Genomic DNA, 15,653 nt, shown 5'->3' with positions numbered 1-15,653 from the left:
CGTGTTTGCTCCTCCTGTTATAATGGTATGGAAAAGATCACACCTAACACAGTCGCTGTTTTGAAAAAGTAACTCAGTAACTTTTACTCATTTTAGTTCATCTTAAATGAGATACTTTTTACTTTTACTTCGGTAGATTTTTACGGCAGTTCTTCCACATCCACTTAAGAAAAATATCAGCAAAGTAACTCTACTTTTACTTGAGTATCAATTTCCACCACTGACACTGAATTGTTGCCCAACCCTACTTACCATCCTCATCAGTTCTGCAAAGCACAGCCAGGCTGCTGGGTCCAGCTCCCGCTGCAGTGGAGGCTGCAATGGTAATGTTGTACCAGCTCCATTTCTCCAGCCGCTCCACCAGCGTCTGCCTCTGCTGGGCAGGGATAGGAAGCGCCTTCACCTCCTGGCCCTGAGCTCCAGCTCCCGCCCCAGACAGTCTCTGATAGCTCAGCTCATAACCTGCCAACACGCCATTCTGGCCCTCCAGTGGAGGCGGCTTCCAACTTACTCTCAGCGAGGTGGAGCTGGCACTCTCACAGGAAACACCCTCGGGTGCAGCTGAGGGCTCTGATTGGATAAGGGGCAAGGAGGGCAATTGGCAAGAATTTCAGGGAGGACCCAAGATAATGGGATGGAAAAGCAAGAGAGGGGAAAAATATACAAGCAAAAGAAGAGGATAGGAGATAAGGATAACAAAGGAAACAATAAGAAAGTAAAGTGAACTGAACTGAAAACGATAGCACCAGGAGAAACGTGACTCAGGCAAACAGAGGGAGCAACCGCACCATGTACAAACATGATGTTAAGCACAGAGTCTAATGAAATTAAGCAAAGAGTACGTATCGATCCTGCATGGACAACTTAATTATATCCTAACAGAAAGTGTAACTGATATCCAATGATTGTGTTTTATCCTTCAGCAATAGCTAGCAGCAAAAAAGGATCCAGATTTATGAATGAAAAACAGGCTAAGGCTTCTTTTTGAAGGCAGTGATACACAGCTCACTGCACAGGAGCGCAGACAAAGATATAAATTTCAGAACACTAGTCCCCATGGTGGCATAATCCTTGACTCCTCAGGATAATAGAGTGGTCTGAGAGTTTCCACTGTTGACCAGGGTAAGGTCTTGGGCTACATGGAGGGGGAAAAAAATAACAAAATAAAAACAAATCTCACACAGTGCCAAAAGGATTTAGGTGGAAGGTTGAAAAAAAAAAAAAGAGAGAGAGAGAGACTGGGAGAGAAGGCACTCGGAGGGATAGTGAACGTCAGGGCAGGATGATTAATTGAACAAACACACAGGATGTCAGGTCTTGAATGAGAAGGAATTCAAGTTATGCTGGGAAATATATGCAAATATACACAGACACAGACGTACACACTGTCACCACGGAAATGTGAATGGTTAAGTATAAAACAGCCTCTATGCACCGTGTTCCTTAAATAACACATAACAACGCACACAAACAATGGCATGTATGAAGCCTCCGAGTTTGTGCGTGAGTTTGGGAGTGGATAGTGCGCGTGTATGTGTGGGAGTGTAATAGTCATAGCTGACAGGTTCAAGTATCTATCCACTCAGCCGTACAGCCACTGTTCTGTTGGCCTCGGGGGACAATCTAGATGTGCACCAAAGCTTGGCGATAACAAAGCGCACATAACCTCCCTGGGAAATGAATTCTGCTGCATGAAATAGCCTGCTTATCCACCACCTTCCCTATCCTGCCCCCCTGCCGCCGCCTCCACTCTTCCACCTAGGTCTTCTTTTCTTGTTGAAAGTAAGGAGAGGTAAAGGAAGACCAGCTTATCGCATTTAGCACAATCTGTACTCGGCTCTAAAAATGGTCTGTTTGTGAATTCGCTCAAAATTAATTCAGGTGTCTCTTCTAAATACCTAAATAAACAAACAAACAAACAAAAAAACGAAACTTACCTGTGAGGTGGCGCAGCACGATGAGCCATAGGGCTCCGGGCTCGGGGCTCGACTGGGACTAGTTTATTAATTCTTTTCCTTGCACCATTTTCTCTGTTATCCCGTTTCTTTTTCCTCTCCAGAGCTGATATGAAATGACTCGATATGTCAGAGCAAAATGGTGGAACTTATCTGGCTCTTATCAGCTATCAGCGATTGTGCAGAAAAAGAGAAAAGGAGACAAGGGAGAGAATCCAAGTTCAACTATGGGGACAAAAGCCTTGGATACGATACAAACTGGCAAGCACTTACCTGCCAACATAACAGGCCAATCACAATCCCTTAATGCTCCCCACCACTGGCTAGTAGCCAATGACTGGCAGACAGTTTTGCCCTTTCAAAGACATTAGACACTGATAGAGTGGAAAAAAAGTGAAAGGAGGGTGAAGAAAAGGGAAGGGTGAAACATTAAACGGTGCTCTGGGTACTCCGTCTCCATTTGTCATGATGTTTTGGCTGTGTGAGAAAGCGAGAGGTTGAACGAAAGAAGAAAGGCACACTCCAAACATAGATGGATGGATGGGCGGAGGTTAGATAAATGAGATAGATGGATAGATGGAGATGGTTTTCCGGGGTCTACTGGGTCAGGAACTGCAGTACAAAAACACTGTATGTGTGTCTGTGTAACTGCGTGTGTGTGTACATGAGGAGGACAAAAAGGAACAGACAAAATATTTGCATGACATTTGTGTACAAGACTGAAATATAATAAAACTCAAGCGTTTACGAGATTTGCGTGTGCGAGTGTTTGCATGTGTGTGTGTGTGCGTGCGTGCGCAGGTGTGTGAGCCGGGGTCAATCAGAGACGTACTGGCTTGCGACGTCCTCTGCACCAGCTCATTGGTGAAAGCTCCGATGCCTTTGTTCGAGATGGCGGCCAGGGAGAAGGAGTACTCGGTATTAGCTTTCAGACCCTCCACTGTGTAAGAATTCCTTGGCCCGAAGGTCAGCTTCTCCTACACGAGAGTCGGAGAGGAGCAGAGGACAGAATGAGAAATGGGGTGAGGATAGAGTGAACAGATGGGAAGGTAAAAAACATTAAAGGATGAATGGAGAAGAGAGAGAGAGAGGGGGGAGATGGTCAGTCGGAGAGCGGCGCAGGGCACTGGGGGATAATCTTTTAAACTTCTCCTTTTATCCCTCCTCTTATCTTTCTATCTTGTGGGGAAACCCACTCACCACAAGGATAGACAGGAAGGGAGTAAGAGGTCTTACCAAACTGCCAAACTTGACAGGCTTGTAAAGAAGCTCATAGTTGACGATGCCCTCCTTGGTGTACGCGGGCTCCCAGGTCAGCTCGATGCTGGTGTCTGTCACCCTGCCAACTTTAAACTTTCCTGGTTGGCCTGGGACTGCAGCGATAAGGAGAGCACATAATCTATTTTACTATTTCTATTTCTTTTTCCCAGGGAATTTCTTTTGCAGCGGGTTTCATCGGCATAGCTTTTCTAAATACTATTTTTAGCTCATTCTCCATGGACTAGCATATAAGTTTAATCATTAATTCCAAAAAAAAGTACAATTGACTATTTCCTCATTTTTTTTTTTTTAACATCAAAATCCCATTACAGTTACTTGCTTTAAAATTGCATATTTTTAAGTGCCTACCACATAGCATGTCAGTAGGCCTATATAGCAGCTGTTGTGTGAAAACTTTGCAATTCCAATTTTGTTGATTTTCATGTTTTAACTTTAACTGAAGGATTACATTGTCCTCTATGGATTAGGAAAATTCCACAATCCCGTGCGTTTATAAAGCCCTTTAATAACCCATTGGCTAAGCTCAAGAATGCATGGTGGTCAATGTGAAAACAGGGATGCCTTCTTAGTCCCTGAAAAGCTGACATTTCGGACAATATAATGTTTGCAACTGGTAGCAACAACATAAAATTCCAACCAATCCTACCATTTTACACCCATTTCTAGGTGTTCAGCCCTGACACTTTGTTACATGTGTACAAGGGCACACGTGTTTTTTACTTTTGCTGCACATGCATGACAAATCTGACAGTTAGAAATGAAATAACAGACACTGCTGCCATCACTGTCACCCTGGTGTCATCCTTTTGACTGAAAAGGTACGACTCAATAACTTTATCACTGTTATCCACAGTGCTTTCATAACAGCAGCTTGCAAGAATAGAATCACAGCTATTATTTCCTAGTTGTTTGCTATCTAATAATCATTTTAGTTATTGTTGTAACCAGTGTAATTCATATAAGAATAATGAATTAATTTTCCAGAATTTGTGCTCGTATTATCAGAAATAGGCCAATTTGCACATAATGAATTTATATATTTGTATTATAGTCGAGGCAGGGAGACAGGTCACCTGATCAACCTTCTTATCTCTGACCGACTGATGTTCAAACACCTGCCAGCAAAGCTTGCTCTCTGATCAAGCCTGCCTGGATTTATATTTGACGAATTGTGTTCAGTGAGGAAATATTTCCAGCAAAAACTGCCAGAAAATTTTGCCCAAAATTTGCCCTTTAAAAAATGTACCTGCGCATCATTAACTTTGCAAACAACCACTCATCCACCTACGCATGAATAAATCAAGTTAACTCCTTCGCAATTTTCTATGCACAAGCCTGTAGGTTAAGTTTACTGACTTGCTGTGTCCCATCCACACCCTCACAAACACACCATCAACATGTGCACTCAAACACACGTGCACACACTCGCATACACAGCCACACACACAAGCCCTGACCTCCAGGCATGACTTTGACGTGGACAGGGTCAGAGAAAGGTCCGTCCCCTACAGAGGTGAAGGCGAGGACCTGGACGGTGTAAGTCTCCGAGGGCACCAAGTTCTGAATGGTGGTGATCACACTGTCCTGGACATTATGGATCTGCCACTCATTGACAGGCCGGGACGGGTCCATGGTGTAGTACACGCGATAGCCCTTCACCTACAAGAGAAAAACAGAGAGGCTGTTAGAGCAGGATGGATTATTGACAAAGAGGATAGAATTCATTTTTTAGCAGCCAGGGCAATGGGATTTTAAGGTCATCAGTGACTTGGCGGTAGTAAGTGGTCTTCCACCTAATCCCACTGTCCCACATGCATGATAATCCATAATACCTTTTTGCAACACTAAACTCACTAGAGTGCACCAAAGGCGAGGTCAGATCCATGAATTTAATTTTTTTTACTTGTTGGTTCACTTTTGGTAGGTAGGTCACCTTTGTGTCTCTGAGACCATCGTGCATTTGACCCTGAAAAAACAAACACTGCCGTCACATTAAGGCTGACACAACCATGGCCGTAGCCAGGAATTTTAAATTACACAGGTCAAAGGGGTGAGCAGTGGGGGCTTTTTTTTGATATTCTGACACCGTCAAATTGCTGTTTGAAGAACACCACAAATAAGCAAAATTGATACCAAAATTACGCCAACATCTGCCAGTCTAGTACATATAAGGACATAAAGTGAGGCCTGTTTGCATTTATAAAGTAAGATGTTCTCTTAGAAGTTTACTTTGTTACTAGATGAAGTGCAGCTTGTAGCATGTTTCATTCAAATGTTGACTTGTGATATTTCAAAAATGGTCCAATTACAAAAATAATCCACTGAAAATATGAATAAACCTATTAGCAAAAATGTTTTATGTAGACTTGAATATGCTGCAAATCTCCATCAACAATATACCATATTGTGAAAGTTGGATTTAACAATATGGTATTTAAATATCTGAAAAACTTTTGATAAAAAGGGAAATAAAACAAGGTTTTATGACATGTCATGACAACTTATTTTTTAATACTATATTATACTACTTTTTTTTTTTATTTTATTTTTAATTTTTTAATTTACACTGAAACACAAATGTGATAAATAATTTTGAAATACATTTTTGGTTTCTGTTGGTTGATTGGTGTTTGTTTGTTTGTTTGTTTGTTTTTTTCCATTTTTCCCAGTACTGCTGGGTTTCTTGGGAGTTTTTTCTTGCCTGCTATGAGGATTAAGTCAAGTGGTGTCGTTCTGTTTGTGGTAAACATGTGGGCATGTAAAGCCCTTTGAGACTGTAAACACTGATATTGGACTTGAGCTTGAACTATGAACGTGCTATGAATCCGTTTGAACAGAATACAAGAAAATATGTGTAAAAGTGCATACATGCATCTAAATGTGCAAGTGAGAGCAAATTATACATGAAGGCGCTGAGACAAGTTACCTTTGTGTCTCATATTTACCATATGTGTGTTTTCACCTACACTTTCCACGCTTTCATGATATTTACACAATAATTTTTTATACATTCACAAAAAAGCTAAAGCCCCTGAGTTTCAGGTTGAAAAAATAATTCATTATATCATTTTTGTAAAATGGGTTATTTCGACCCAAATACAATAACAGGGTTAATATCTAATTCCCATATGCACTCTCTTCATTCTTTGAAGAAAATATAGTTAGCTATTAATATGAGAAAAGGGCCTCTTATGGGGGAATATTCTTAAATGTAGAGTGGGCAGTCCAATTACCTTTTAGTATTTCATTCTGTCTTTAGTCAGGGAGAAAGCAGCGATGGAGACACAGGAGAGAAGGTCTCAAGATTCAGATCCTTTCAGAGAACATGAATCTGCATACTAGAGCAATGCTCTAGTGAATTTTATTTAGACTTTGCATCACATTGGGTCTTCATCAGGACAGTGTGACCAACTGTGCTTCTGAAATGCTGATGCAAAGTGTAAATGAAATTTATTTTTGTTCAGATTTCCACTTCTCAGTCTAGCACCTACTAAAGCCTTCAAAATGCAGATCCAATCCCTGGTAGTTGTGGTTTGAGAGGTATTATAATGTTTTATGTAAGTTTTGATGACTTTTTCAACTTCCTGTAGGTTTGAAAAGCACTATACTACCACTGCTCGTGGTGCTTCTACTAGCAGTAGAACAGCAAGAGCAACAACCCCTATCCCACCTGTCCATTGGGTTCTTCTGGCTCCTCCCAGCGGACCATCACGGTGTTCTGGGAAATGATCCGGGCCTGGACATTTCGGGGTGGGCTGGCTGGCGCCTGCTCTCCGGTGCGGGCCTCCACACGCATAGATGGGGGCCCCTGGCCGATGCTGTTGAAGGCTGACACTCGGATTTCATATTCGGTGTTGGGGTAAAGCCCCCCGATGCTGTAGCGCGTGGTGGTGATGCCGTCCACCGTCTCGTATTTGCTGTCAGGGGCTTTGGCGCGGTACTGGATGATGTAGTAGGAGACAGGGTCGGGGTTGCCGGAGTCCCAGGTGATGGTCACACTGGTGGCTGTGGTCTCTGTGACGATGGGTGTGCCAGGAGGCTTTGGCAAAGCTGGGAGGGGCAGGAAAAATTGTGCAGAGGGGAGATGAATAGAATTAAATCTCAGAAGACAGACAATATGGAAACGGCTTCCCTTGCTCCCAAACAATTTCGTTGAACTTACAGAGGGTTACCTGAAAGACAAGTAAATAGGCGTTTTGTTCTCTCTCTCTCATTTATTCATTCATTCATTTTTGCTCTGTTTACCCATTATTTTCTTTTTCAGGATCACAGGGCCTGGAGCCCAATCCCAGCATGCAGTGGGCGGAAAGCAGATAAACACTTCAGACAGGCTGCCAGTCAAGCACAGGGCTAACACAGGTCAACAGACATTCACAACTATGGCCAATTTAGGGCCCTTTTCCACTGAAACAGTACCAAACCTTTTGGCACTAAAAAAAAACAGGAACTTTGGATTTTTAATTTGCCAGCATCCAGTTCCAGTTGGTTTTTTGGTCTTTGTTTGACATGTGGGATTCACAGAATTTATCACTGACTGGTTACACACATGTCCATCACTGAAGTAATTGATGGTGAGAGCCGGTAGCTGTTACGCTTAAATTCATGCTGAAATAGAAGCATTTTGTTGTTATCTGTCAAGCATTTTAAAGAAGCCAAATGGGGGAAAACACAACGAGGTCCAGGCTCTCGCTGCCATTTGGTCAGAGGATGAGATTCGACGGGAGCATGAGGAAATAAAAACAAACAAGATGGAAATATCGCTGCGTTTGGGCGAACTGCTGGGCCAGAAGTGTGATCCTGACAAACGCTGGGTAAAAACAGAGTCGCATATGTTTTAAAAATGTGTAAATTAATAAACATATAGCCACTACGAAACAGAATATAGCTTGCTTGCTTTGTTAAATGACTGCTATGTCAGATGCCTTTCTCTGTCATTGCTACAGCCATTTTCGTTTCAACAGGTGTAGTTCCCCTGATGCTGAACCACAAATACAAATTTAGAAATATGAATTTTATGACTTTTAGACAGTGGGACAAAACCAGTGCACTTAAGAGAAAACCCAGTTGAACCAAGGTCCTTCTTGCTGTGATTTTTCTCTCTCAAGGCTCAAGGACTGAACAGATACCGGTAAGGAGAATTCACTTTTATCCCCTTACTCTTGACGGAGACCTGAGCGGTGGCCTCGATGATGCCCAGGCTGCTCATGGCCACACAGGTGTAGTTTGCCGACTCCCGTACGCCGTTGAGCTCCAGAACATTCCGGCCTACTGGCATTTCGTCCTCGGGGGTCAGGTCCTCGTTGCCCAGCATCCACTTGACATAGGGCATGGGCGAACCCACTGCCACACAGGTGATGTTGACACTCCCTCCCGGCATGATCTCATGGTTGGAGGGGAGGATGGAGAAACGAGGGGGCACACGGCGTACTGGGAAAGGAGGAGAGTGGGGGCAGAGAAGAAGGGGATGGGGGCGAGGGGTAAGGTGGGGAGGAGAGAAGTGGGGGAGAGAGTGAGGAGAAGAAAGGCGAAGGGAAAGAAGGTCGAGGGGGTGAGGGAGAGAGAATGAGAGAGAGAGAGGAGTAGAGAGCAAGAGAGAGAGGCAGAGAGAGAGAGCGAGAGAGAAAGGTGGAGAGCAAGTAAGATAGAAAGTGAAAGAAAGAAAGAAAGAAAGAAAGACCAGTAGAAGAGCAAGAGCAATAGAGAAAAGAGAAAGAGGAGAGGAGAGGTAACAGGAAGGGGGAGAATGAACTTCAGGGTTTTTACAAAAAATTACAGAGGGATATTTCAAGTTTAGCCCAAATTACTTTATGGCACTGATGATTCCAACAAAAAGACACAAATCTTGTGTTGAGAGCTCAACCAATCAGAGTGAGCTGCCTACTCAAAATAATATAGTGACAAACTCTTGAGTATCATTTCAACCAGGACATGACACCTATAGTCAGTTTCTCTTCTTAACAACCATCTTTACTGTATTCTCTCCGGTCCTCATCTATTTAGGCAGAAAAAAGGACTTTATATCTCAGGATTTTGACTACGGCTCACTTTCCCCCCCACTGGTGCTGCTCTAAGCTATGGCTTAACACAATAAACTTAACCAGAAACTTCAGTGAGAAACTTTAATATGAATTCTCAATGAGATTCCTGTGCCTTGGGGGGGTATCTCTACAGAAGACGGGCTCTTTTTAGAGTGAGTATGCATTATGGAGCCAATCAATAGGTCCTGCCTGCGACTTGGGTCCCCTTGAGATGAACAAGTAAAGTGGCAAGTCTATTCAATACTGCCTCTGTCGGGTCGTGGTTGACTGTATATTAAGGAAAGATGCATCGAGAGACTGAACTCATAGGTCACTTGCATGCCTGGGCGACTCAAGAGGGATAAAATGGTGGAGAAACACAAAGAAGAGAACGGAGAACTTAAGAGATAGAGGCTTAGAGAGAGAGAGAGAGCGAGAGAGAGAGAGAGAAAGACAAAGAGGGCGACAGAGAGAGACAGAGAAAGTATTAAGAGACAGACAGAGACAGAAAGAAAGACAGAAAGAGAGAGAGAGGTAGCTCTGCTTCTCTTCCAGACAATGACAGGCAATGTAGCAAAGGACAGCCACATTGTACAACAAGATACTGTAAGGTACATAGGATTCAGAACTGATACAGTGTGTAGTCAAATGAATTGGGAATGTGAACAGGAGTGGATCGAGGGGTCTAATAGGTGTTGTGGCAATTACAGAGTGATCATTGGACACATTGAGTAAAGAAACATCAAGACAGCATGAGAGAGGCATAACGGGCAAGAACGAGTGATAGAAAAAGAGAACGTGAGGTAGTATGTGCATGTTTATAAGTTAATAAACTTATGTACATGTGTCTGTCGCTCCTACACATCAGGGTGCAGACAGAATGCAGAGGAAGGAGAGAAAAAAGGGGGGAGAAAGGAGGGAAAAAAGACAGGGGGGAGTGGAGAGAAAGAGAGAGGATTAGAAGAGGGGTTTGGGGAAAGAGGGAAAAAGGGGGGAAGAAAAGAGGAGCGAGGAAGAAGAAAATACATGGATCTATTTAAAAACACGGCTATATCAGAGTCAGGCCCATTCATAAGGTGCTTCACAAAAATAAGAAGAAAGACTTTATTGGATGTTGAAGGAACAGAAGAGAGGATACCCCAGGGTTACAACAGGAAACAGAAACAGACAGAGAGACCGATGGACAAACACCTCTGGATGAAAAGGAGAGGATGCAAGGGAAGGCAGACAGAGAGCAGAAACATTGCCTAAAAACTTGACTAGACTAAACTGCACACTACTGAGGCTCGGAAGGGTAAAACAAATATTTATTAAAAGGTGTGGTTAGAAAAGAATAAAAAAGGGGTGTTAAGCAACAGATAGTGTTAAGGAGTAAAGGATTCGGTTGGGAGAAATATAGTAAAAGCCTAAGAGGTTCAATACAACAGCAACCAAAACAAAAGGGAGTATTCAATGAAAATGGGATGGCTGGGGTTTTCTTTAGATAACTTGGAAATCCAGTGGTGAAACGCTAAGCTGTTCTGAGAAAAAAAAAAAAAAAAAAAGATATGCTCTTAATAAATTATGCTGCATAACCTCCACTCCTTAATGAGTAACATCATTACTTGGAATCTTCACGGGCCACATCCCCCCTAATCAAAGAATCTAGAAACAATTGGATACAAGTTAACATTTTTGCATGATTCAACAAATTAAAAATAGTTGTCATGAATAGTTGTCACGTTTTCATGAACGTTTAACAGAAGAAATGTGCAAAACATTTGGAATAGCTGTGTGGAAAAAAAAAAAAAAAAATCCGAAAGATACCCAGAATTGGATACAGAAGTCGAAGACAAGAAAGAGACAAGTAAAGAGACAAAAACAGTAGATCTGTTAGAACAGACATGATTAGGCAGGCATCTCCTCATCGCAGAGCATGCTGGAGACAAAAAAAGCGCCCATGACTGCATCCATGCACAGGACAAACATACAGCAGGTGCCATGCAGCATGACACAACACCATCATATTGTAGTCAGTTTAATTTACACCTATCGATACAGTATGAGAGCATCAATCACACAATGATTAATAATACATGCAGCAGTTTGGTAATATGAACGACAAGATGGAAGTTGAAGACTCAAGATGATCCCCAAGTAATCTGACACAGCAACTCAAGAGTACAAGCTACCCGATACAGCCATTTGCTCGCAAACACCCCTGTCAGGACCATGGATAAAAGGTTGAAGAATCCACCCCCAAAAACGTAGCTAAGTACAATAAAGAGAGCTCATAAAAAGGGATAATCCTTCACATGCTGCAGGAAGAGTCTTGGGCTTAAACTTAATCAAGCCAGGAAGTATGATTTCCCTCCCTTTCTCCGTGCACTTTTTGAGAGCTAGGAGCTTCAATCTTTATTAGCAGTGGTATCATTAGTCCTGTCCTCTGAAGGGAGTCTGGAGGCAACAGGAGACCTTGGCGCTGACATGAGGATTACTGCTGTATCTCAGCGCTGCTATACCCGTTCAGAACTGACACTGAGATGACATTTAGACAGCACAATCCGCCTGTCTCAAGGACACAGCTTTCATTACCCACAGTAATAAGAGGAAACCAGTTATATTCCCTCAATATTTAAAAATGTGGACGGATATCAGTCATTTCAAATGTCAGTGGACAGAGGCATATCGGAGTGTTTGGTAGAGATAGCAACAGGCGCAAGAGAAGCAGGTAAATATAGGTCTGTCGATTTGCATGAGCATAGCATACACTAGTGTAACTCGCTTAGCTCTTTTGACACGTTGATATACCTGTACACATGGTGATGATAATTCAGGTTAGCTTAGATTTAGTTAGGATATGGCGGATGTGTACTGATGCATCTCGTGCCATCTTGAGTTCATCTTATGAACTGGGCCAAATCGCTGCTGTTTCTCCTACAAATAAAGTGGGGATGGTTCAGCACCCTCCAAGCGCATACCGCTTCAGAACACGTAGGCTTGTACAAGCATGACTGGAAAACGCAAGATACCCGCTCGCTATGTAACAAGTGCAGAATTGGACCACACATGGCCACACATGGAGGGGAACATCCCATTATGTGATACAAAAGAAGCCGACAGAGAGCGGCAAGACATGACAAGACAATGCGCTGTACAATATCACAGCCAAATCAAGCATATCAGCGGGAGTGAACGCACACTGTTTCATGCACTCGTGTCAGTCAGTCAGTCAGTCAACACAGACATGCAATGGTGCTCCTTTCTCTTTCTCTCTCACTCCTTCCATGCAAACATCGCCTCTTTTTAATCTTCCAATTCCTGGGTCTCCATGACAACAAGATCATACCATGCAGAAAAACATTGATCAGGGAGTGAAGGCAATAGCAAGGGTTCTGCACACAAGGCCCCACAATGCAGTCAATGCACTCTGCTGCGTAGGCAGACCACTTCATTAGAGCAGCTTTGTTAAAGGACTTGACTGTAGTTGCGGAGACAAATTTTTAATTATTTTACTTAAGATCGAGTCTGGTGTTCTTTAAATGTTTTCTCCTTTTTCTCTGTTTCAATAAATGAAGATTTCTGAAACAAAGGAATAACAAAAGAAAAGAAAAGAGCACACCAACCTTCTCGAAGCTCTGAGGGATGGAGGGGGGTTGATGCAGAACACAATGACGTGAAGGGGAGAGAGAGAACGGGGAAACACAGAGATAATAAAAACGGCCAACGTAAAAACCACACGCTCCACTGTACCACACACACACACGCACACGCACACACACACAATCCAACTCACACGCACACCCTTATACACATACAGCCATGCACTCACACTTGCATGCAAACCCATCCAATCCCAGTTAACATAAAAACTAGAACTTAGATCTCAGAACATAGAATGTGGTCTTACAACCATAAGCCAGTGATACACCAGCACCCACAGTCCAGTGGCTAGAATGAGCTAAAGAGGGATCATGTGGGTGGCATAATGATGCCATTACTTTGAATGCACAGAAATAGAAATGGTAGCCTCTTAATTGTTTCACTTCCAATTACATCGACAATCTTCAAAGCAATCTGTAAATCTTTTGTGGCATCCCTCTTAATCTGCCTCTAGTGATGTTTCCATGCAGTTAAACCAAGGTGTGCTCCCAATTCTGTAAACAGGCGGATGCTGGGAGCCGGCACCTAGGTTTAATAGAGGTGGACTTGTTAAGGGTGGGTTTGAAAAATATTAAACAATAGGATAAACATACATTGTAGACAATGGATGGGTTAGTATTACTTGTTTTACACTAATTGTACTGTAGTAATGGAATGGAAATAACTTTATTATTACCAACAGCACCTTAGCAGTTGTGGTGATCTGCGTGTGTGTGTGTGTCTGTGTGTGTGTGTGTCAAGTGTGTCTGCACTTGTGTGTGAGTGTGTTCTGGGTTTAGGCCCTACCTCGCACATATAGGTTGGCAGGGGAAGAGTAGCGCACACCTTGAGAGTTGGTGGCCACACACTCATACTTCCCTTGGTCTGTCTCCTCGCTGTTCTCTATCTGCAACGCTCCTGAGGAAAAAAAGAGAAACAGAGACAAAAAAAAGGGGAGAAAGAATTTAGTTGAGTTCGAAGACAATGTTTCTGTTCTCCCTCTGCCTTCCCATGCGCCGTCTCCTTCACATCCAAAAGGTTGTGTGTCCATTGATCCCTGCGTTTCCGTTGCTGTTCCATTGTGTTGTGACCCTGGGGTATCCTTTCCTCTATTGCTTCAACATCCAATAAACTCAAGTATTGCCTTATTGTTGCACCTCCTCAATGGGCCCTACACTCTGATATAGCTGTGTTTTTAAACACTTCACATTTTGTTCTTCCTTCCTTTAGACGACAACAACTCCAACAAGCGCACAGGCACGACAACACATTCAGAATTCAAAAATGCATTCCAAAAGTTTGGCAGTCAAAAACAAAAGTCCCAAAATGACTTTGTATAAACTCAGAAGATACTTAAAGGGTTTTTTGTTGTGTACCTTTAGAAGCCGGCAGTTCCTCTCCTGCAACAGGCTCACTCCTGCCAGGAAGAAACCCTGTTTCTATCTTGGCTGTTAACTGGCAGCAGCTACACAAGCTCACCTTAAGGCGATGATGAAGATCTTTAACGCTTCAACTTGTTTCGCTCCCTTTACCGCCTCAGTTTTTAGTCTCCCACACCCATAAACAGCATCTCCTTAAATGTGCTATAATTACACACCGAACTCTTCTGGTATTCTTTTGCTTTACAGGGTGCTATTCTTACTGCACATTTTTGTTTTTGCTAAGGGCCTTTTGAATTACTAGCAGGGAGCCCCCCCACCGCCACCACCCCACCCCCAGCCTGCTCTGTCACACACACACACACACCTCATCTGAAACAGAGTTTGACATGGAGCCTGAGGAGGGAGCACAAAAGCATGGATTACACTCTGCTGCATTGCACAAAGAGGGAATTGACACGAAACAACTCAACACACACACAAACACACACACACATAACACCGACACAGGATAAGAATGTGGCACACAAGTACATTTGGGCCTGTAGATAAACACAGGCCACTTGCATCTGCATGCAAGCGCACACACACACACACACACACACACACACACACACATGGCCGCCTTAAGTCTGATACAAAGCTTAGGGTTGAGGGACTGTGACTGACAAAGGCACAATGTTTGTCTGACAGAGTGAAGATTTTCTAGGAGAGTGTCTACCAGTGTAGAGAGACAGCGATAACAGGGATCTGGCTGGTGAGTGACTGGGTCAAAAAAGGAGATATGGCATGTTCTTACATTGGATTTTGACAAGACTCAATTGGACACGCTCATGCACACACACACACACACACACACACACACACACACAATCTGCGATGATTTCCACTGCCCTGTCTAATGAAGCAGAAGCCCAGGCCAGAGGCTCCATGTAAAGATACGATTTGTGCGCATGCAATTCTCCAAACTACACAATGGCTGATCTGTAGAGGCTGAAGTTGTAATAACATGTAAGCTCAGGGGAGCAAAAGTTTGACTTGTTAGAGTCAGTGAGAGTGTGAGTACGTGTATGTGTATATATGTGTGTGTGTTTACTGAGCTAAGGCCCTGCTAGCTGAAGCCGTCATCTACTCGCTTCTCCCTTCTGCAGTTACATGAAAGGAAAACAACTCGTGCCCTCGTCTTTCCATCTCTCATATCCCTATGGTACGGGGCAGAGTTGGGAGATAAACAGGAATAAATTATCTACACTACGCGCAGATTTCTTCACCAGGGAGGGGCGGAAGCAGAAGCACGGGAGAAAGACAGAGTGGGGGAGAGATGGAGCTGGACAGGTGGAGCCTCGCAAACAGGAGATCTTCTGACAGCTGGAAACAGCGCACATGGCTAATCATCAGCA

General features: G+C 43.3%; 1 protein-coding gene across 1 annotated transcript in view; it reads right to left on the bottom strand.

Moving 5' to 3' along the window:
• The window catches only part of ptprsb (protein tyrosine phosphatase receptor type Sb), a 75,533-nt gene that overhangs the window by 22,398 nt on the left and 37,482 nt on the right, over positions 1 to 15,653 (bottom strand). Inside the window, exons 6-12 of the mRNA XM_030075241.1 lie at positions 13,682 to 13,792; positions 12,859 to 12,870; positions 8,394 to 8,663; positions 6,907 to 7,286; positions 4,694 to 4,895; positions 3,192 to 3,328; positions 2,788 to 2,932 (exon numbers count right to left, since the gene is read on the bottom strand). Coding sequence (XP_029931101.1) covers positions 2,788 to 2,932; positions 3,192 to 3,328; positions 4,694 to 4,895; positions 6,907 to 7,286; positions 8,394 to 8,663; positions 12,859 to 12,870; positions 13,682 to 13,792 — 1,257 coding nt within the window. The remainder of the gene's footprint in view (positions 1 to 2,787; positions 2,933 to 3,191; positions 3,329 to 4,693; positions 4,896 to 6,906; positions 7,287 to 8,393; positions 8,664 to 12,858; positions 12,871 to 13,681; positions 13,793 to 15,653) is intronic.

Source organism: Myripristis murdjan, chromosome 17, assembly GCF_902150065.1.
Source record: "Myripristis murdjan chromosome 17, fMyrMur1.1, whole genome shotgun sequence".
NCBI classification, from domain to species: Eukaryota; Metazoa; Chordata; class Actinopteri; order Holocentriformes; family Holocentridae; genus Myripristis; species Myripristis murdjan.
Note: the sequence above shows the minus strand (reverse complement) of the source record. Positions and strands in the feature narration are given on the sequence as shown.